The sequence below is a fragment of the Crotalus tigris genome, unplaced genomic scaffold (genome assembly GCF_016545835.1).
Source record: "Crotalus tigris isolate CLP2741 ecotype Arizona unplaced genomic scaffold, ASM1654583v1 scf7180000018371.15429387391:27106975, whole genome shotgun sequence".
NCBI lineage: Eukaryota > Metazoa > Chordata > Lepidosauria > Squamata > Viperidae > Crotalus > Crotalus tigris.
In genome coordinates this window covers 9,193,971-9,215,280 of record NW_024096970.1, presented here as the reverse complement: position 1 = coordinate 9,215,280, position 21,310 = coordinate 9,193,971, and the positions used below count along the sequence as shown (strand labels likewise).

The window sequence follows — 21,310 nt, the reverse complement described above, 5'->3', positions numbered from 1 at the left end:
TTTTATGAATATTTTATAAATGCTTTATTGTGTTATTATAAGCTGCCTAGAACTCTGGGAATAGGAGACATAAAAATGTTCTCAAATAAATTCAGATAAAATAAACAAGACAAAGATTTTAAACTCCATTCTCCAGGGCAAAACTTCTTTCTTTAGGATCTCTAGCTATTATTTTTTCATGGATACAAGGCTAATGATTAGTGCTTGGTATTGACTTTAGCATGTAGGTATAACTGCATGTGAACAACTGAGGGTTATGGAATTGCCATTTATTATTGAACATCTTGTGCAATGATTACTTTGCTATATTTTTGAACTCTTGATAGGATGATAATTCTGTTTGTCATTTTTTTCCCATAATACCAATACCAAAACTGACTACACTGTAAAAGCCATTTTCAATATCAGAACTGAGTCCTGAAAGTTAACAGTTAAATGTCATCCTCAGGATAAACATCTGGCAACTAGTCAGAGGGTGTAGTCCCATTTTAGGCATGAAAGGTGATCTTGGACCAGTCATTCACCTCAACCCAATTCACCTCACAGGTTTCTTGTTGTTGTACAGAAAATAGTGGCAAGAAAGAATATTGTATGTGTTCACCATCTTGAGTTATTTATTACAATAATTTAAAAGATGGGTGAGAATAAATTAATAAATAAAATTTTCACTCCATCAGATATTTCCTAGCTTTTCTCTTAGAACAATCTGCCCAAGAAAACATCTTTCACATTTACAGCAAGTTCTTGACAATAGAATAGCCATGCAAGTGCTTTTAAACAATACCTCTGTGTTCCGAAAAAGATTAGAGCTGAGACAAGTGATTTAGAAGGTCTTTTGAAGTCTAACATACAGAAAGACTTCATTAGACCTCAATCTCCTAATGTAACATGAAGCAGTTAGGGCTACTCTTTCCATTGCAAGCTGCTGGTGCTCTCCAATGCCTATAAGCCACATTGCCTACTTTGTCTACCATCAAGACAAAGATTTGCACTTGTAGAATGATTTGGAAGGAGGGGGGTGGTGGCACCTCCTAAGCTTTGGCCTCCCTGGCCACTGCCTACTTAGCCTTAGCCTAAAGCCAGTCTTAGGATTTTCTTATTGGAGTCTGTGTCAGCCTCTCAGAAAAAAAACACCTCCAACAATATTTCCAGTTGCTTTCCATAATCCTGCTCCTCCCATCCTTTTCTCCTCCCAAGCTCCATCACTATAATTTCTCTGCCATTACTGTCATGATTTCTGATGTCACAAAGAAATGATGTCACAGCATCTGTGTAGTTTGAGTACCACTCATGGCTCCCCAAACTCAATAGGACCAGTAGCTTCTCAGAGCCAGAGGGAGCAGTCACCTTTTTCTCTCAGCTACCTTGCTTATGAGCTATAGGCCCTCCTGTGAAGTTCTCACTGAACCATCTGAAGGAAGATGAAGGCTGTGAAGAAGAAGAAAGAATGTCTTAATGTATTCCCTCTTGAGGCATTTTGAATATTATGGACCTAAGTTTCATTTGAAAGTTTATTATCATTTTAATAGTGGCTCTAACAATCTCCAATTATGGAATTATTTGTAACTTTGTAAATACTGAGTTCTATTTGAAATATTTTATTGCATTATGGTTTTGTGCATTAATTTTGATGTATTACATTGTTCTTTTCAGAAGTAAGACTAATTAATATCAACAAGCCATAATGTCAATGTGATGAAGAGATGACCTTCCAAATGTTGCTTAACCACATATCCTGTGATTCCCCACCATTGGCCATATTGCCTGGGGTTGGTTGGAGTTTCAATTAGCAACATTTGGAAAATCTCATGTTGCCCATCCTGGTACATAGGATTAAATCCCAAGTTATTAACTAATAAAAGGAAAGAAATAACTTTGTTCTTGGGGAAGAAAGCTAATGAATCATAGTATGTAAACTAAATTGCTAAAATGTCATTTTAGGGCAGAAACATTGAATTAAATTCTATAGAAGCAAAACTGATAAAGGCTTCTTTCCCTTGTAATCAGTGTTATATATTGACTTTAGTGATTTGTGGAACTAACAAATGATATTTGTCAATCTAACAAATGATATTGCAGCAATACTGTGTATTCCAAATTTTCAAAATCATGGGCCTTATTCAAGGAGCTTGATTATCTAAACTGGATTATCAATCAATAGTAAAAGTTATATGGAGACTTCAAGGATAGAGGAGACAGACAGAGTAGATAGTGGGTCGTATATATCATATGTCAAGATTACAGGCCATTCTGTCTCTACCATCCCATGCCTCAAAACTGAATGAAATTAAGCTTCATAAAAGTAAATAAGTGATTATGTGATATCGACAATTTGTAGGTCTGCCAATTCAGGTCTAATATCTGTTAGAAGAGAGAGATGCTTCCAGCTGATTAAAGATTTGACTGGTCATTTCATTGGTCCAGAATAAACACTTTACTGATATAGGTAGCCCTTGACTTATGACCACAACTGAGCCCAGAATTTATGCTACTAAGTGAGGAATTTTTAAAGTGAATTTTGTCCCATTTTACGATTTTTCTTGCCATATTTGTTAAGTGAATTACTATAGTTGTTAAATTAATAACAATGTTGTTAAGTGAATCTGGCTTCCCCATTGACTTTGCTTGTCAGAAAGTCACAAAAGGGGATCACATGACTCTTAAAACATTGCAACCATCATAAATATGAACCACCTTATCAAGCATCCGACTATAAATCAAATAACCATGGGGATGCTGCAACGGTCATAAGTGTGAAAAATAGTCATCAGTCACTTTTTTCAGTTCCATAACTTTGAACAGTCACTAAATGAACTGCTGTAAGTCGAGGACCACCTATATACACCCTGCCAATCATAAGAATGAGTGGTCAGTATCTCATATTGAAGATAGATTTTAATCCTCATATAAATCTATAGATATTGTAAGATGGACCACACATAAATAAATAAAATAAACCTAACTTTCAAATTTTCTGTTGGCAATCAGTTATAGATGGCACTTCCATCTTCTGCCAAGGTAACACAACTTATTGATGGAACTCTTCCTCCAAGGCAACTCATTTCAACGATTTTCAGATGCTCTGTGAAAACATGAGATGCTCAAAGAAGCAATCGATGCCATTAGTCTTTAAGACATGTTAGCTAATTGTATTTCTCAAGTTTATGCTATTTTTGTTTTTGTCTCATCTTATTTTCATCAGGTTGGATCCTAATTTAGCTGTGTTTTGGTCAAAGATTTGCTGAAATGAGCTGAAATGAGCAGCTACTGCCTGATATTTTTCTTAAGTCTTTTCCTGATATAATAATGCTTAACAAAAGTATTTTGAATTCAGTGTCTTAATATTTCCAATAAGTTAGTCCTGTCTATAATTTCTCCCACATGCAAGGATCGCACTGATCAATTATCAGTAACTCTTTGCTTTTGTCCCCATGTTGCCATGGAAAATGTGTGTGTGAGATTAGCAGCTCCTGCTTTAGAGAATACATTGGAAAGGCTGATTTGCAGCATTTTCTTTGAAGCAGTCCATTTTCTACTCAAACTCCAACCATATCCCACCTCCTGGATCCTGTGACTTCCCCATTCTCTCTTGCATCCAACACAAGTCCCTTGGGTCTGTCTTTCTTCCACTTAGCTTTTCCAATCTCTTTTTCTTAGCTGAAAAAAAGCAAATGTTGTTAGGCATGCTTGGATTCAAGTGCACATTAGCTGCTTTGGGGGTGGAGTCCTTCTTATTGGAGGAAGTGCTGGCCAACTCTATGAATACAGCAATTGGGATGATGGTGTGGCAGCATGGAACTGTTGCTGAGGGTGAAAGGGACAAAAGCTTTAAGAGTGTAGACTACAGCTCCCAGAATTCCCTAGCCAGCATGGCCTTTGGCCTTTGATCACAAAGCTGAGCCGTCTTTCTTTGTTATGTCATGCGTATTTCTACTTACAACTTGCCTCCTGCAGCTTTCTCCATCCTGGCATCCTTCAAATGTGCTCAGGATTGCCAAGGCCATGCGGGTTCAGAGATCTGGTGTTTGTATTTTCAACAAAATTTCCCCACCTTGTTGGGGAAAGCCATTCTATATATTTGTTTCAGAACATTTTAAAGCAATTTTATGGCAAGTTAAATTAAAGATCTAGGGGCTACATTTGCACCAAATACTAAGCTTGGATATTTTGAACTCTTTTAAGTTATTTTTGGGAAGGGTATATAGTTGGGAGGGGTCATTCGATATTATAGAATTAGCCTAATTTATTGGATGAGGCTGTTCTAATACTTTATTGCTATTAATCATATGTCTTTTTCTCTTATTCCCATAACTTCCTTCCTTCCCCTCTCTCCCTCTCCTTCTCCTTTTCCGTTTCCCAGATAATTGATGTGATAAATGAAGTACCACAGATAAGCAATTTAGTGCAAGTAATAAACCAACTCAAAAGGGTAAGATGGCATTTCTTCCTTTCTCCCTCAAATTTAAGTTAGGTTAGACAGCTTTATAATAGCTAAGAATCAAAATAGAGGGGAGAGCATGAATGAAGGAAGGGAGAAAACCATCCACCAAAAGGACTTTCAGGGACTACATATAAGCTGTGATCTTCTCTTGGTCAAATTATGAGTCAAATCCTAAATTAGGCGTAGAATGGTTTGGGAAGAAGCAACATTATTTGTTAGATTACAAAACAAAAAACCCCAAATACCTCATTTCTTCAGGCTTTTATAGGATACTCACATCACACTGTCTTCTGGTGAGATAGATTGGACTGAAAGACTGTGAGTGGCCCAAGGCCACCTAGTGAATATCTGGCTAACGGCAAACTCTCTAGACCTCATCCAGGATTTTTTGTTTTTGTAAATAACAGTATAACAGAGTTGGAAGGGACCTTGGAGATCTTCTAGTCCAACCCCCTGCTCAGGCAGGAAACCCTATACCATTTCAGACAAATGGTTGTCCAATATCTTCTTAAAACCTTCCAGTGTTGGAGCACCTAAAATGATTCTGGAGGAAAATCATTCAAAATGTTCAGAAAGAACTGTATTGATATCTGGAGCATAATAATCAAGCCTACATTTAGAAGAATGAATTTGGTCTCTTGGTAATGAAGCATACTGATGGCACATCATTCTTTGTGGCAGTGGCAACTTAATTTTAGAATCCTGGAACTGTTTGACAGCAAATCCACATAATTTGCCAATCTCTTCCACCTTCATAATCTGAAAAGAATGAGCATAGGTTCTACAATGTGCTCTCATCTCATGATAACACTGTGTAGCACAGTGGTGGTGAACATATGGCACGCGTGCCAGAGGTGGTACTTGGAGCTCTCTCTGTGGGCACACATGCTGTTGCCCCAACCCCGCCTCCCCCTGCAACCCCCTCCTCACCAGCAGCCTGCCTGGAGGAGAGGCTCCCCCAGACATAGCCCATGCAGAACAGTGCAACCAAACACATGGCAGCTGGGCAGCAGGGGCAAGACTCTGCCCTTGCGCCCCATCATGTGCAGATGTTGCTGTGGGGTGCAGGTGGAGGGCATGGCCGCCATGGTGCTGTAAGACTGCCTGGGAATCTGTGATAAGTGGCCCGGTGGGCGGGTGGAGCGGGGGGCAGATCAGGGTCGGGCCAGGGATCGGGCCGGTTTTGGGGCACTCGGTCTCTAAAAGGTTCGCCATCACTGGTATAGCATCTCCAGCAGTTGTCAAATCTTGACATTCCTTGTTCATCCTGTGAGTTTCACTATGAGAATCACAGGACAACCTGATATCAAAGTTTTTCATCTTCGGAGGAGACTTCTCATAAACCTGTCCACAATGTACAATTTCCTCAGAAGATTTTTTATTTCTTTTAGCTGAATACAAAACACTAGAAACGGGAATTTGCAACAGCATAGTTAGGAGCAAATCTGTGCACCTGATAGAAAGGTGGTGTTGGGCGCGTGGGACTAGGAAGGCATCTCCCAACATCCCTTATGGTCTCATCTCTCTCACAGTCATCAGAAAGACATTTCACTCCTACACTTTTAACCATTACAACATGGAATGTGGTCCAGAGCAGAAAACAGTAGAATGCATTTGCAAACTTACCTTGTTTCTCTGCAAACTCCGGTAGATAATGAAGAAATTGGTTCTACTGAAAATGTTCAAGAGCCAGAACCGCAGAATTAAGTGGCTTTGTGAATTAGCCCACAAATACCTGAAAATGCTAGTGCTTGAGAAGCCATTGAGGAGCTCAACTTCCATTTCTGGGTAAGTGAGAATAATTGATATTTTTTTGTGTGTGCATTTTGCACAAATGGGACAAAGTCGGATCATTAAAGTGAGATGTTTTTAAAAATCACTACCAAGAGAAGTAAAGGTTCTCTTGAGTTGAGCTGATAATAGTTTTCTTGGCAATAATATGAAAATGATGTACACTCTCTTATTCTGGGAATGTTTTTTTTTTAACTTCCTATAGACCTGAGATATCCCTGTTATTTCATTGTTGTGAAAGTAGTTGTTCAGAGGCCAATTTATTATTTGACCTCACAGTGGCCACTGGATATCAGGGAAGGATGGGAAAGAAACATGATCAATTCAAGAATTGCAATAGAACTTCATATGGCCCTCTCCATAGAAAGCAATAGTACAAAAGATCTTCCCAGTTCAGTCAGAAAGGCTATGGCATAGATTTCAAATGTATTAGTGAAATTATACCATTTTAATTAACTTGATACCTGTCAAAATTTAAACCAGCCAATCTGGTAAGTGCAAGTATACTGGAATTACAGCTCTTCGTTGGCCAAATTGGCTTAGAGCTGCAGTCTTAGTACTTCCAGAGGATACCAGTCTGTGGGATTACATTATTAGTAAAGCCAAATATCAATTCAATGGGTGGTTCCAAAGAATAAGCCAACAATCTTTCTATATTCCATGGTAGGAAGATAGAGCAAACCAGAATGCAGCTCCATAATAATGCTTCCATTCTGCTTATATGGCAGGATGAGCATCACCTCTGAAGATAATCTGAGTCCTAATGCTAATGTGGTCATTGAGCCTGCCATGGATGTTGCTAAGCGGTCTATTGACAAAGAAGTGGAAGATGGTTGTTTTCCTGAGACGTCCTTAAAGGCTTCGACCTCAGAACATTATGAGGCACTCTCCTTGAAAGGCTTGCCTCAACGGTTCCATATGCCAGCACCCAGAGTGCTCTGTAGACCTTCAGCTCTGAGGTGGACCAAGCCCTGCTGCACCAGATCATGTAATGAGACCCTGGAACATATCACCACCATCAATTATTCAGAATGTCAGAAGTCATATTCTGTGAGCAACCAAACTTCAATTATTGTTGTGTAGGGTAGAGAGTCTCTTAAAGAAACTCATGCCTGCCACAGAAGCCAGGTTTTGCCTAAAAGTCAGGCTTGAGTCTCATTAGGAATCTTGTCAGTAGCTGCAGCACTTTACTCTGAAGCACTCTGGGAATATTCCCCAGTTACTACAATGTCTCTGTGGTTATTCCCATCCTGCTTACTCTTGAAGTGAACAAGGACAGAGTCTCAGAAATTGTATAAACAGCAAGCTTCAAAGTCCTCACCTGATCTCATTCATCAAGAGGAGTTAGATTCATTAAAGTAATGAATAGCCATATCAATAACTTAGGGTCTATTAGAAATGAAAACACAAAGAACAGAGTTGCTGAACCAACTGGCAACCAAAAAGGGGAATATCTTTGCCTTCTCAGATTGAGGAAGCACGTTTACAATTAAGAGTTTACTTTTATTTCTTGCAAGACTTTTTGCAAGGAATTAAAACGGAGACAGGCTATTCCGTTAGGACTGGTGGTCACAGTTTAATTTTGAGAACATCTTGTAGGCACTCTCCCAAAAAGAATTACCATGAGGTTAAGGCAATTCCTCCCTCCCTGTGTTTCCCCCCCCCCCCACAACATTTAGCAGAAAGCAGAGTGGTGGGCTGCTTCTCACTGACTTCTGTAGTTCTTTCTCAAGACGGTTGCTATTGATCTCCAGATAACTCTGTCTTTTTCTTTTACCAAATTGATTCACACCCAAACAAAACTGAAGGATGTGCTATAAGTCACCCTCCATTTTTATTTCTTAGAAACATCTCTTAGACCTATGTGATATTGTAGGCCGAAGCTTTACTCTGCATGATGGTAATTTTCTACATTTTTAAAGTTAAAAACATTTTTTTAAAAAGTAAATAAAATCAGGTGGTTCCCCCCCAGATTTAAAAGAAAGGCTTTGATGAATATCTTTGGGATGATCATTAAGTGATTTTGATAAGTCTAAGTAGATGAAAAATGTGTTTGCCACAGGCAAAAGAAAGAAACAGGAGGGATTAAACTTTAACGTTAACAATAAATAATAGCAGTGGTAGAATTTTGGAACCTTGGTTTGGAAGTCTTACATGTGAGCATTCCCCTGCCACATTTTCTCTTTTAAGAAACTGGATTGACCGGACTGACAGCTCATTTCAGATGCTCTGAAGATACTGTAGTAAGAAGAACCCTGAAGAGATAGATCTATTAAGTGCCCTATTAACTCATATTCCTGCAATAAACGGGTTATTGATCATCCTTCAAATACAAAACTTGTCTGCAGTTTGCAATAAACTGTGCATGCTTATTCAGGCCAAGGAATGGGAATAAGGTCAACGATTATGGGATTTGTAGTCTGGGGGGGTTCCTTAGGTTTTGCCTATCTTGACCAATAATACTGTTGATACCCTTTCTATCGCACCATAACTAAAAGAGACCTGGCACCACAGCTAAACTTTTCCATTCAGTCCACAACAACTTCATCTCCCCAGCCTCTATCCCAGCATATGGGGGAAAATAGCAATAGCATTTATACACTGCCCCATAGCACTTTACAGCACTCTCTGGGTGGTTTACAATCTCAGCATTATTTAGATATTGCCCCAACAAACTGGGTCCTCATTTTACCAACCTCAGAAGGATGGAAAGCTGAATCAACCTTGAGCCCCGTCAGGATTGAACTCCAGGTTGTGGGCAGCGTTTGCCTGAAATACTGCGCTCTAACCACTGCCCCACCAGGGCTCCTCAAAATAGAGGTTGGGTCTTGAGTGCCTTTTGGAAGATTAAAAGTGTGGGAGCCAAGTCCTTGCTCAGGACTGATTTAACTATACTTTCTCCCAGTGTCCAAATTGTTATAAATGTTCCTGTTCTTTCTGAAGAACAGATTGCAGTATATGGCTATGTATTGTCTGAACTCGGTATTAGGATTACAAATGTTTCATGACCATATTAAGCAACATAATTTATGTAGGAAATATGGAGAAAAAGTATGTCAGCTGGTGGGGCAAAGCTGCAGCCCCATTTAAAAAACGGTCAGTCCTGGACACCACAATTTAAAAGAGACAGTGACAAATTGGAGTAAGTTAGGAGAAGGGCTACTTAGAAGATAAGATGTCTGAAAACTAAGCTCTATGTGTGACAGTTAAAAAATTATGATATAGCAATAGCACTTAGACTTATATACCTCTTCATAGTTCTTTACAGCCTTCTCTAGGTGGTTTACAGTCAGCATTTTGCCGCAACAATCTGGGTCCTCATTTTACCGACCTCAGATGGATGGAAGGGTGAATCAACCTTGAATCGGTCAGGATTGAACTCCTGGCAGTGGGCAAAGTTAGCTTGAAATACTGCATTCTAACTCCGCCACCACGGCTCTTATATATTTGGTCTACAGAAGAGATGACTGAAGAGAAGCACATGATAATGTTCAAATACTTGATGGACTGTGACACAGAAGGAAGTGATTCCTTAATGCCCAAGAGGGCAAGGTCCAGAACCATTGGATTAAAACACAAGGAAAACTATATGTAAGGAAGAAATTCTGACTATTACCCAGTGGAATGCCTTCAAGAGAGGGGGTGATCTCTCCTTCAAATTAAGGTTGAATAGTCATCTGCCCGCATGGCTCCCGCACTTAACAGAGGGATGGGCTAGATTCTAAGGTCTCTTCCAACTCTCTAATTCTATGAAAACACATTTCTCTTAGTATTCTGATTTTGCAAGATAACTTCCTTGATCTGAAAAAGTGATATGGTTTGCTTATTAAATAAACTTAGTACTCATCGGTGTGTATGCAGAATAAAACTGTCTGCTCTCTAGGGTTTTCTCATCAATAAATGACCTCAGGTTCCTCAATGGGCCAACATTTTAGGATATTTACAGGATATCCTAAATATTTAGGATATTTAGTGTTTTTGTATGGCTGCCTTGTGCAATGTAATCATGGGCACCAGCTGGAATGTGGAAATGACTTCTCTCTTGCATCAGCATCATTTACATGTAACAGAAATTATACTGGAGAGGCTAAAGTGAGCTTTTACAGCAGCACCTCCCTCAAAAAATATGCCCAGAACAGGGTTGTCACTTAGCCAGGAAAGAGCATTACTCTAATACAGCAGCCTTAACTGGATTGGGATTTATTGATTAATCCCAATTGCCTCTATTTGTGCAACACAGTGAGCCAATCATATTTTACCATTGTGCAGGAATCTCTAAGCTTTTATAGGATTAATTATGAGGACAAGTTTGGTATTGTGGTTAAAGGCTGGAAACCTGGAGACTGTGAATTCCAGTCCTGTCTTAGGCATTAAAGCTAGCTGCGTGACTTTGGGTCAACCACCCTCTCTCAGCCCTAGGAAGTAGGCACTGGCAAAACGCTTCTGAAATCTTGCCAAGAAAACTACAAGGACTAATCTTGCCAGGAATCAACATTGACTTGAAGACATAGATCCAACAGAATATATAATGGCACATTTGGAAATGATAATTTAAGAACTTCTATGCATAACATGCTGGCCATGAGAAACATAAGCACCTACAAAACACTGATTTACTAGACTTCTGTCTAAATTTTGACTCCCCCCATCCATGCTTCCCACCTGTTTACCTTTGCTGTTTTCCTAGACAAGTGTATACATTTCTAGCCAAAGGATTCAACTGGAGCCATACATCTAGAAACCTCTTACAAAGAAACTTGATGCTGAAGATTGGCAGTTGGGAACCTTATTTCAAAAATTATTTCAAAAATTTTAAAAAAAAGTCAGATAAAGCAGGAAACTAAAGAAATTGTCTGCAGGCACACTGGCTCCCCAGGTCACTAATGCTAGAAATATCTAGGACAGTGGTTCTCAATCAGTGGTCCACGGAAAAAAAGGATGAGAACCACTGATCTAGGATATTGTGCTCTTCCAGCCAATGATCTAAGAGTGCCTGTCTTTTTAATAGCAGTTTAAAAGAATTGAGAAGGCTGCAAGTTAGTTGGCATCTTGTCACCACCTCCTACAAATTGAGCTGCTATTAGAGGCAGGTACCAGAGCCAGCAAATCTCTCCCAGAGCTGTGGGCCATCTTACAGCTCAACAGGATGCATGCAAAGGATGCTCTGTAGGAGAGCCAGTTCAATCAATACCAACATGTTTCGTGAGGATCAGAAGCAGAAGACTAAAATCAGCCTTAATCTTTTGCTTTAACTGCACCAGCATCTGAAATAGGGCTACTGAGGACTTCAAAAGGAGGATTAATAGGAGTTAAGACTGAGTTAAGACATTTTAGTAATTAGAGATGTTCCTACAATTTGGCTAGAGGCATATCTTCTATATTATCTATTCTGATTCATAAACCTACTCAAAATTAATTTCACATATTCTGAATGGGTAGATTCTGATCGGGTACATCCTGAACATGTGCAACTGCCTCTGACTTCTTTGCCAAGCTATTGAACTTTAGGATGAACTAGTTAAACAGAATTAGGAAATTTAGAATTATGGCTTGGAATGCTAGTCAAAAATGTTATAGTATTATTAAAATATAAAAAACAATACAAAAATAAAACAAACTAAACAATACTACAAAAACGTCCATTGACAAAACAAAACCAACATATACCTAAATTGTCCCCCTTGGTTGAATGCTGATAAATGCATTTCAAAGATAATAACTCCTCTTCTCTTTATTCTCTTTTGAATAAAAGAAAAATAGAGAGGAAAAAAAAGTGTTACAATATTGCTAATATTAATTCAGGGAAGCTACTAATTTGTGGACTATTGGGGTTGAATTCAGTTCCAAAGGTAACACAAGGCAACTCAGAAACTCTGCACAATGGCTTACCCATTTCAATAGAACCAGGTTAATAAGAGAAGATGGAGTACACTGGGAAGGAACCAGAGATCCTCACTACAGTGACTATGGCCACTTGTACAGTAACCTTCTCCAATTTGATATCCTCCAGAAAAACAGCAGTAGGGAAAGCTGAGTGGTGGTTTTCAAAACTGATAAAGTATCTGATAAGCATACCATGTAGAATTAAGTCTAAAATGGTATTCTTTGGGTGTTTGGGATTGTACAGGTAGTCTTCAACAGTTCATTTAGTGACTGTTCAAGGATACAACAGCACTGAAAAAAGTGACTTATGGCCGTTTTTCACACTTACAACTGTTGCAGCATCTCCATGATCACATGATCAAAATTCAGATGCCTGCCAAGTGGTTCCTATTTATGACGGTTGCAGTGTCTCGTGATCATGCGATCGATAGGCAAAGTCAGTGGGAGAGTCAGATTCACTTAACGATCATGATACTAACTTAAACGACTGCAGTGATTCAACTTAACAACGTTGGCAAAAGATGGTTGAAAAATGGGGCAAAATTCACTTAACAAACGTTTCACTTAGCAAGAGAAATGTTGGGCTCGCTTGTGGTCCTAAGTGGAAGACTGCCTGCAATTCCCATCACCCCTGAGGATCGGCTGGATCTAATGGATGTCGCAGTAGTTGATGTGACTACTCCAGATCCCAATCCTTTTTTTGGAACCTGCGCCGGGACTTGGGGCTAAGATCACATGGCTGGAGCTGATCGGAATGGATTCGGTTCCATTTGCTCGGAAGGGGGCTTGTGCTGCCCTGTCCCTCTTCTTGCCTCCCTGCCTCCCTCGTCCAGCGACCTCCTCCTCCTCCTCCTCCGTGCCTCTCTCGCCTGGCCGTTCCGCAAAGCACCTGGGCAAGGTCTGCCCTGCCCTCAGCGCCAGAGAGCCCGGCCCTCCGGAGCGAGAGCAGAAGCAGAGCAAGCGCGCACCGAGGGGGGAATCGCGGTATCTTTCCCCGCGGGGTGGAAGCGCCGGCGGAGCTTGGCCAGGGTCAATTCCCGCCTTGTCTTTCTCGTCGGGAGGTCGAGAAGCCCCTCGTCTCCTCCCCGGGGAAGAGGAATGGGCGGGCTGCCGGTGGCGGCGACCCACTTTACTCGGAGCCCCTAAACAAGGCAGCCACAGCGGCGATAATGGCACTCCGACCGGGCACGGCGCTGCTACTCATCACGCTGGGTAAGCCCAAATCTTGTCCCGATCGCGGACGCCGGTCCAGCGGGAACGGCATCCTCTGGGTGGGGGCATGGTTGGGGCGAAAGGATAAAGGGAACTTTTTTTCTAGCAAGAATTGAGGTTATTCATCTTTCTCTGCATCGCTAGAAGATTACGGGAAACGTTCCTCTGCTAACTTCCCGAAATTGATAAGATGATAGAAGAGCCCAGGATAGTGTTAGTGATGGACAACTTCTAACTGCAAACTTGTTTAAATTCATTGCCTCATTTCCAAGGAAAACTTTCCAAGGAACACTTTAAGAATTCAGGTAAATTGGTGAGACTTTTCAAAAGCGGGGGCACCAAATTCAAAATGAAGCAAGTTTACTTTTCAGTTCATGTACTGATTCATCCTATTCTTTATGGCTGGTTTTTTTTTTTTAAATACCAAACTCATCTCCCCCCCCCCATTTTACGTTTTAAATAGCCTTGTAAAAACAAGGGCAGTTTACAAGAGATAATACTGGCTCAGCTCATTGTTTAGTCCCTCCTTTGGAAATCATATATTCCAGGTCAAAATCCTTAACACTGATCTTGTCAACCAAATTGTCTCTTACTATGCCATGCTATAGTTTGTTTGAATAAACCATACACTGTGACTTTCAAATGATATGATAATGACATTATGGCTTAATGAAATGTTTGAAGCAGAATTCTATCTAGTACTTAATTTTGGTTCTGCCTCTTGTATATGATGACCATTGTGTGTGTGTGTGTGTGTGTGTGTGTTGCACACATCTATTTTATGTTTCTTATTTAAGGGAAATTGCTTTTGGTCTTTAGATGATGTGCCTGGAAAAACATGTGTGCTATTAGATGTTACACTAATCCCCTTTCCATTTGCAGGATACTTGCTCAAGTTACTGACAGCAGAAACTCAGTGTGAAAATATTTATCAAGATTTCTCTGGATGTATCTTAAAATTAGGAGAAAACATGGCTAAATATGAAGAAGAAGCTGAAGAAGATGAAGTGAACCAGAGTCTGCTGCAAGGATTGCAGGTTGTTTGTGGGTGAGCAGTAAACCTCTGAAATGTACTGTGGGAATATGCTATCGTGATGTGTATCTTGAATACAATTGTCTCTTTAGTCCATTTAGAATAATGAATAACAAAATTGGAAGGGACCTTGGAGGTCTTCTAGTCCAACCCCCTGCTCAAGCAGGAAACCCTATACAATTTCAGACAAATGGCTACCCCATCTCTTCTTAAAAACTTCCATTGTTGGAGGACCCACAATGTCTGGAGGCAGGCTGTTCCACTGATTAATTGTTCTAACTGTCAGGAAATTTCTCCTTAATTCAAGATTGGTTCTGTCACTGATTAGCTTCCATCCATTGCTTCTTGTCCTGCCTACCTGACTGATATCCCCTTCCCCTTTCTCCTCTGTGAATGTTTCCATTGAATATTCTCCAAATACTAGTAGAAAAAGTGAAGGTTTCCACTCGCATAGCACTGTTGTTGGTCTCATGTCTATCAGTTGGCTAGCAAATTGTATTACCCACAGAAAATGGTTCCATCTTTCTGCTTAGCCATAGGAACCACAAAAATGGAAGGGAACTTTCTTTTGAAACTGGCTTGGATCTACCATGTTTTATCATAGGAAGTGCTATCATAAGCACTTCATCAAAGACAACCATCAATTGAAAGCAAAAGACTACTTGAAGTTAGTACCAATACAAGAGAACGAATCCTTCACTGTTGAGAAGGGCTTGCTGTCCGTTACTGACATGTTACAAAACTAGATTCTAATCACAATTTGAAATGTCATTTTGTAGATAGCAAAGTCAAAGCCAGTTCTGCTGCCTCCTATGAAACATGCATTTGCTTTCAAGGAAAGAATGGGGTACCATACTAGAATTTTAAGAAACCTGCTTCTATGAACACAATTTGAGCCTGAGCAGTTTTGATTGGCTACCAACTCATGTGGTAGCTTTCAGCCTATCAGTGCCCTTCAATCCTGGATATAACATGATTAGATTTTCCGGTATCCATTTCTTTGATTTAAGACAACTATGAGGAGAGAATGGTATGGAGTTAGGGCTATAGTCCTAGGATGGAATTCATTCTTTAGCTTGCATAATTTCTCCACTCACTTTAATACCATAACCTTCAAAGTTTCAATTAATATAGCTTTATCATTTGTTTTGTGATGCTTCTTGTATTTCCTGGGTCTGCAATCCTCTTTGACTCTAAACTACGCACTTTCTAACTACCAATATTAACCATAATGGTAGTCTTTTGTTATGCCCACTGTTCTTTGCCAGGCTTGGTTTGTCACCTTGGGCAGCTTCACAGCCAGAGGAATGAGGAGAATACAGACACAGCTGTTTGTTTATCTTTAATCTAATCAAGTGCAAGAAGAAGGCAGTAAAATAGCAAAAGCATCAAGATGTTTGAAATTTAGCTCGCAGCAAGTCTGAGTAGAGAACTGATTGTAAGCAGACAAGGGAATGGGAAGGAAGAAAGGAATTGTAGAGATAGATGCAGATCATTGAAAGTTCCAAGGGTGAAACGCTGGACTGAGCAAACCTATAGACAAACCAGGAAGTGTACAAAACAATCAAGGAAAGAGGCAGAAGTTCTGGAGAAGCATCATCCTGCCAAAACTGTGTGAGAAGAACTATTGAGATGGGGAATGCAGAAGCCACAATAAACTAGATTAGAAGCTGACAAAACGACCAGATAGAAGAGGCAAAGACATTTTTCATGTAATAAAGTGAAGGGATTAATAAAGGAAAAATAAGCATTTGGTAGAGGACAGAAGAAGGGAATCTGATGTAAAGAATCCTACTACTAGATAGTGGTGATGATGATGGTACAGATTACTGTGCAAGGTTGTCCTCGACTTGAACCCAACATTTCTGTTGCTAAGTGAGACATTTGTTAAGTGAATTTTGTCCCATTTTATGACTTTTCTTGCCACGGTTGTTAAGGGAATCACTGCGGTTGTTAAATTAGTAACAAGGTTGTTAAGTGAATCTGAGTTCCCCATTGACTTTGCTTGTCAGAAGGTTGCCAAAGCTAATCACATGACCCCAGGACTCTGCAAGCCTCATAAATACGAATCAGTTGCCAAGGATCCCAATTCGGATCACGTGACCATAGGGATGCTGCAAATGTTAAAAGTGTGAAAAATGACCATAAGTCACTTTTTTAAAAGCCATTTTAACTTCAAGTGGTCACTAAATGAACTGTTGTAAGTTGAGGACTATCCGTATAGTGCTTTCAAGAGAGCCAGCCTGATGTAATGGTTAAGATGTTGGATTAGGACTGGAGAGATTCATGTCCTTTCTTAGACGTGGAAGCCAGCTGAGTGACCAGGGGCCAGTCACTCCCTCTCAGCCCTACTCAGTATTAGGCTTTGCAACAAGCTGGCAGGGAAACAAAACCTCTTGTAGCATCATGCGTTGCTAGCTTTGCCGTGTGAACTAAGCTAGCATAATGCAAAAGAAGCCGACTCTGTGACCAAGAGGAACAGAAGTTAAGATTGCACAGTGCTTTCAAATATTACAAGCACTTTCAAAGTATTATTTTATTTCTCCCAACAATCCTGCCACATCATTCAATATTATTATCCCCAGTACTTTTTTTCAATAGGGAAGGTGGAGTTAAGGACAATAGGGAGAGATTTATACAAAGTCATTTATACAAGACAATGGCAGTGAAGATGCTTATGAGTCCACCACTGCAGCTAAAGTGGGATGTTGAAAGCTAGATACACTTACTTCAGATTGTGTATTGGGAATAGAGAAGGACAGGAGGAAGAGCCACTAACTTGAGAAAAATGTCTCAGAAAAGCCCCTCCTCACACAAAGATAAAGTGAGGGAGGGGGAAGTACATTCAGACTTGCAAGATTCTATTACAGTATTAAAGTTTTAAAATAAAAATAGACCGGATGTATATACATTTCTTAATTTGCTCTACCTTTAGGGGCTGACAGATTCAAAAAAAAAAAAAAAAATGCCAAAGCTATTTGGATTTTGGTTTTTCCCCTCATCTATCACAGAATAGAGCAAGGTTTTCTAAATTTCAGTTCAATTTTTTTGAAAAGAAAGAAAAATCAGTTACCAGAAGAACCTTCAAACTTAAATATGTGCTGGCATATAAGGCCTGTTTGCATATTCAAGATGTAAAGAAATGCAAAACAATGGTACAGAATATAACAGGAAATAAACCAATAGACTGATAATGAAGTTTGTCTAAAGAACCATTGGAAAATGAAAGAGGTTCTTGATTCAGTGCTGAAGGAACACATTTACACTCATGAACAATGAACAATATGACAATGTGCAACCTTGAGAAAAAGCAAAGATGAGGAATGTAATATTTTTTTTTCCCACAGGCGGAAAAAAAGAATGGAGCTATTGCGGAGTACAGCTTGATGTAAAATGTATAGTTAGGCTGATGCAAGATAGAGGAATCATAGTTCCCAGTTTGAAAGATCTGCAGTATTGCCAACTACGTGCCAAGCACGATTTAAGATGTTGGTCTTGGCTTTTAAAGCCCTATATAACTTAGGGTACAATTATCGAAACCTGGTGTGCAGGAAAAGTCCTTTTGAAAATGCCCTATTGGGTTATTTTTCTGGTTCTTGACTGAAAAGTCCTGCTCTTGTGTAGCTCCCAGTGGATAGGATGCTGTTGCTCAGGAGTTATATTTGCCCCAACCTCTCAATATTTAGAAAAAAAATGTTGATCTTTTTGCGAGGTTCTTAATTGTTCAATGATGAACAATTAATGACCTGGATAATTTTAATTTGTTTAAAACTTTTTTATGTTCTGTGCTTGTTTTTCATAAATTTGGTTAGCCACTTTGAGTATTTGCCAGTATTAGAGGATGGGGTTTAAGGCAAAGAAATAAGCAAATCATTAAATAATATATGGATACTTTACTGAAAAATTTGTCCCTCCATACCCATGTTATACTGGTCCCATAGATTCCTAGCAGACAGCACATTTGCTGGTTGGTAGGGAGACTTTTTGGCATTTTCCTGCTCCCGTATTATATTTTTCTAACTCTTTTTCCTCTTTATGAAAAAAACACTCTGTTGTTTGAACCTCTAAGTCTTCCTAGTACCTCTGCATCAGGAACAATTAGGGTTCCTGAAGGGTTTTAGCACAAGATAAGCGAAATCCCTATTATTATAATACAAGGCTTGAATCAGACAAAGACAAAAATCTTAGTCTTCCTTCTACAGTACTGCTGTGCAACTAAAACTAGCACCTTTTCTGAGGAAGCTTCTGTATTTCTCTGTCTACAAGAAGAAAAAGTGACAGATATGATTAGAATTATTTTTTTTTGTAAAATGATGTATAATGAAATTAGGGTTGTTTTGTTTTGGTTTATTTGCCTTTGGGGGGTTAAATTGTGCAACAACCCCCAAAATCTAGAACTGACAGGACATGTGACATAGTTTGATTTCCAAACAAATAAAGTCTGTAAAACCAGGCATTGGGAAATTGAAATTATCCAGTTGAAAGGGAAAGAATGAAAAGAGAGAATTCTGAATTGGTGTCCTCTGACAAATTGCCACTTCAGTCCTTACTAGTTACTCCTCCTTCCTTTTTGTTTTTTTAATATGGAACCAAGTAACATCCAACTGCTTTCATACTGGATTGCTTCTCCCTTACTCTACCCACCCCTACTACATTGCTGCAGGATTTGGAGGAAACAACCATAGAAAATCAAAACAGAGTTTACCTTGTTTTATACCAATCTCTCTCATTATTGTCTCAGAAGATTTCTTCTACCACATTTCTTCTATTTAATGAGTTCTTGACAGTTGGCAGTCAATTAGAGGCTCTTTAGAGTGATTACAGAGACTTTTTAAGGGAAAAGAAATTGCCCTGGGCACCACCACATGGTGGAGGCTCCCTCCAAAGGATAATTTAATATTTGAAATCATTCAATGGCTTAATATTTTTCATGCAAGTTGGCAAAAGCTATCTTGTCAATTTTATAATGGTTTATTATTATGGATTTCAATGTATAAAATAAAAATAAATGGAGAAAACTATTACATTGATGTAGAATATAGTAAGAATGTATAGTGATGGGTTGTTTAAATAAAAATTTCTCTTAAAGTCTAAAAATATCCATATTCGTGGTTTAAAGTGGTACCAACACGATTTCTTGCTCTCAGTGCGCAAGTTTTAACAATACTTTTGGAAAATACCAGTTTCACTAAGGCTGCTTTAGCACATTATAAAAGCACAATATATGAAAGCACAATATACAATTGTAAATATATCAGTTTGGTGTAGTGGTTAAGGCACTAGGCTAGAAACCAGGAGACCATGAGTTCTAATCTTGGTAAATAAACAAGAGGAGAAAAGAAATAGGCTTTGAAGGTCTGCATCCACATAGATCAGAGTTTTTTAAACTTGGCAACTTTAAGATGGATGGATTGGGAGTTTAAGTCGACTCACCCAAAGTTAAAAAACACCTAGATGAAGGGTTACCTCTTCATCTTACTGAAGTTACTGAAGCCCTAAAATAGGCTTTAGTTGAACAGGTATGGAAACATGCTCAACCTAAAAAAATGAAAAACCCTCAGAAAATAGCAATTTCATCAACCTGTGGGATTCTATTTATTTAGTTGCCTGTTTTGACTTCCCTGTAATGCCCCCACCCATCAGAAAATTTCCCATTCTTGACTAGATAAACCTTTCTGGAGTGTATGGTCTTGTATGGCAGGCACTAACATTTCACTCCATTAGGATTATTGTAGAGATCCTGCTGCATACTTGGAACAGTATCCTCCTGTGTACTGGAAAAGATTCTGTACAGAGGAAGTATATATTAATTATAGTCATTATATGAGGTTTCTTTGCTTCCCAGAGTTGGCTTTCCAGAATGGATAGAATTAAAGCAGATCATTTAATTAAAAAAAAGAACTAAAGTAGATCACAATTGCATGGACCAATTAACTAGATATTATGATGGATGGTGAATGGGCAGATGGATAGACAGGTTATGTTCTTCATAGATGGCCCATGTCTATCTGTGACTTTTGTGGCAAAGAACTGCGGAGTCCTCAGTGCTCTCTCCACTTCGTGGGATCTCAGAGAACACCAAGGACCCCACAGTTCAACCCCGAGCTACAATATTCTCTTCTGTTGATGGCAAATAATTTATGGTTTACTCTTCCTTTTGCAGATATTGGAATGAATTTCATAATTGTGCGATGGCTACACTTCGGGTGTGCCAGAAGGAGATGGTGACTGTCTGGCAAAAGTTGAAAAAGGAATCTAGAAAACTCAAATTTGAAGGCAATCTTTTTGACCTCTGCATCTCCAGTAATTACCAGAACTTACACTCATTCCAGATCCCAACCCTTTGTTTAGTAGGCATCGCTCTGATGCTCATTTGGCTCAATTTATGAAGGCAACAGCTCTGTGATTTTGTACAAATGAACATATGCTTCTTTCCCTTAATATTTAGAAAATATTTTGGTTTTTTTTCTTTTTTAGTGAATTTTTGATTGTGATAACAGAATTTCCTAATATTTAATTTTTCCAGTGAAATCAATTGTAAATGTGGCAAGTGTTCCAACTGAATTTTGACTATCAAAAGTTGTGCATGCCTTAAGGATCTCAAAATTAAATTACTAAAATACAGCTTGCATATGAAACTGTGGCACGAATGGAATGGTGTCACTAGATTTTGTATCTTGGACTGCTAATCAAGATTTGCTTTGGTAAGCCTTTCATTCCAACTGTTGTTCTGATTTCTATATCTAAAGAACTTTTTAGCAACTTTCTTTTTGTATATAGGCTTAACTACAGTAATTAATAAAAACCAGTACAGAAACACAAGTTAAGATAGGCAAGAAAATGATAAATGAACACCTGTCCAGCCTAGATGAGTTCAAATCACCAGGACCAGATGGATTACACTGCAAGGTTCTCAAGGAACTGGCAGATGTGATCTCAGAACCACTGAA

The 21,310-nt window shown here is 39.1% G+C and overlaps 3 protein-coding genes across 5 annotated transcripts in view; 2 read left to right on the top strand and 1 right to left on the bottom strand.

The window, feature by feature from the left end:
* The first annotated feature begins 1,322 nt into the window (after positions 1-1,322).
* Positions 1,323-12,415, top strand: TP53TG5 (TP53 target 5). Of its 2 annotated transcripts, XM_039351326.1 has the most exons (5): positions 1,323-1,457; positions 4,361-4,429; positions 6,093-6,229; positions 6,961-7,282; positions 8,423-12,415. In XM_039351326.1, exons 1-5 carry the CDS (start codon positions 1,422-1,424, stop codon positions 8,432-8,434), a joined length of 576 nt encoding a protein of 191 aa, XP_039207260.1. In that variant the 5' UTR covers positions 1,323-1,421; the 3' UTR covers positions 8,435-12,415. The 2 variants fall into 2 exon arrangements, with proteins under 2 accessions (XP_039207260.1, XP_039207259.1); XM_039351325.1 differs by lacking the exon at positions 8,423-12,415 and having other exon boundaries at positions 6,961-7,859.
* SYS1 (SYS1 golgi trafficking protein) overlaps positions 1,323-21,310 on the bottom strand; it is a 32,975-nt gene continuing 12,987 nt past the window's right edge. Inside the window, exons 5-6 of one of the 2 annotated variants that reach the window (XR_005557679.1) lie at positions 3,559-3,657; positions 1,323-1,428 (exon numbers count right to left, since the gene is read on the bottom strand). The gene's annotated coding sequence lies outside the window, so the exon portion shown is untranslated. Of the gene's footprint in view, positions 1,429-2,581; positions 3,658-21,310 lie in introns of those variants that run through there. The other variant, XR_005557678.1, reaches the window with a different exon arrangement.
* Positions 12,525-21,283, top strand: LOC120311627 (neuritin-like). The gene is made up of 3 exons (XM_039351332.1): positions 12,525-13,327; positions 14,210-14,375; positions 20,524-21,283. Exons 1-3 carry the CDS (start codon positions 13,285-13,287, stop codon positions 20,747-20,749), a joined length of 435 nt encoding a protein of 144 aa, XP_039207266.1. The 5' UTR covers positions 12,525-13,284; the 3' UTR covers positions 20,750-21,283.

Bases quoted from the DNA above. Each gene is read 5' to 3' on its own strand.
- TP53TG5 (XM_039351325.1), top strand. From the start codon at position 1,422: ATGAAGGCTGTGAAGAAGAAGAAAGAATGTCTTAAT. The intron at 1,458-4,360 runs GTATTCCCTCTT...TCCGTTTCCCAG, and splicing joins AGAAGAAAGAATGTCTTAAT to ATAATTGATGTGATAAATGA. The intron at 4,430-6,092 runs GTAAGATGGCAT...AAACTCCGGTAG, and splicing joins TAATAAACCAACTCAAAAGG to ATAATGAAGAAATTGGTTCT.
- LOC120311627 (XM_039351332.1), top strand. From the start codon at position 13,285: ATGGCACTCCGACCGGGCACGGCGCTGCTACTCATCACGCTGG. The intron at 13,328-14,209 runs GTAAGCCCAAAT...TTCCATTTGCAG, and splicing joins GCTGCTACTCATCACGCTGG to GATACTTGCTCAAGTTACTG. The intron at 14,376-20,523 runs GTGAGCAGTAAA...TTCCTTTTGCAG, and splicing joins GGATTGCAGGTTGTTTGTGG to ATATTGGAATGAATTTCATA.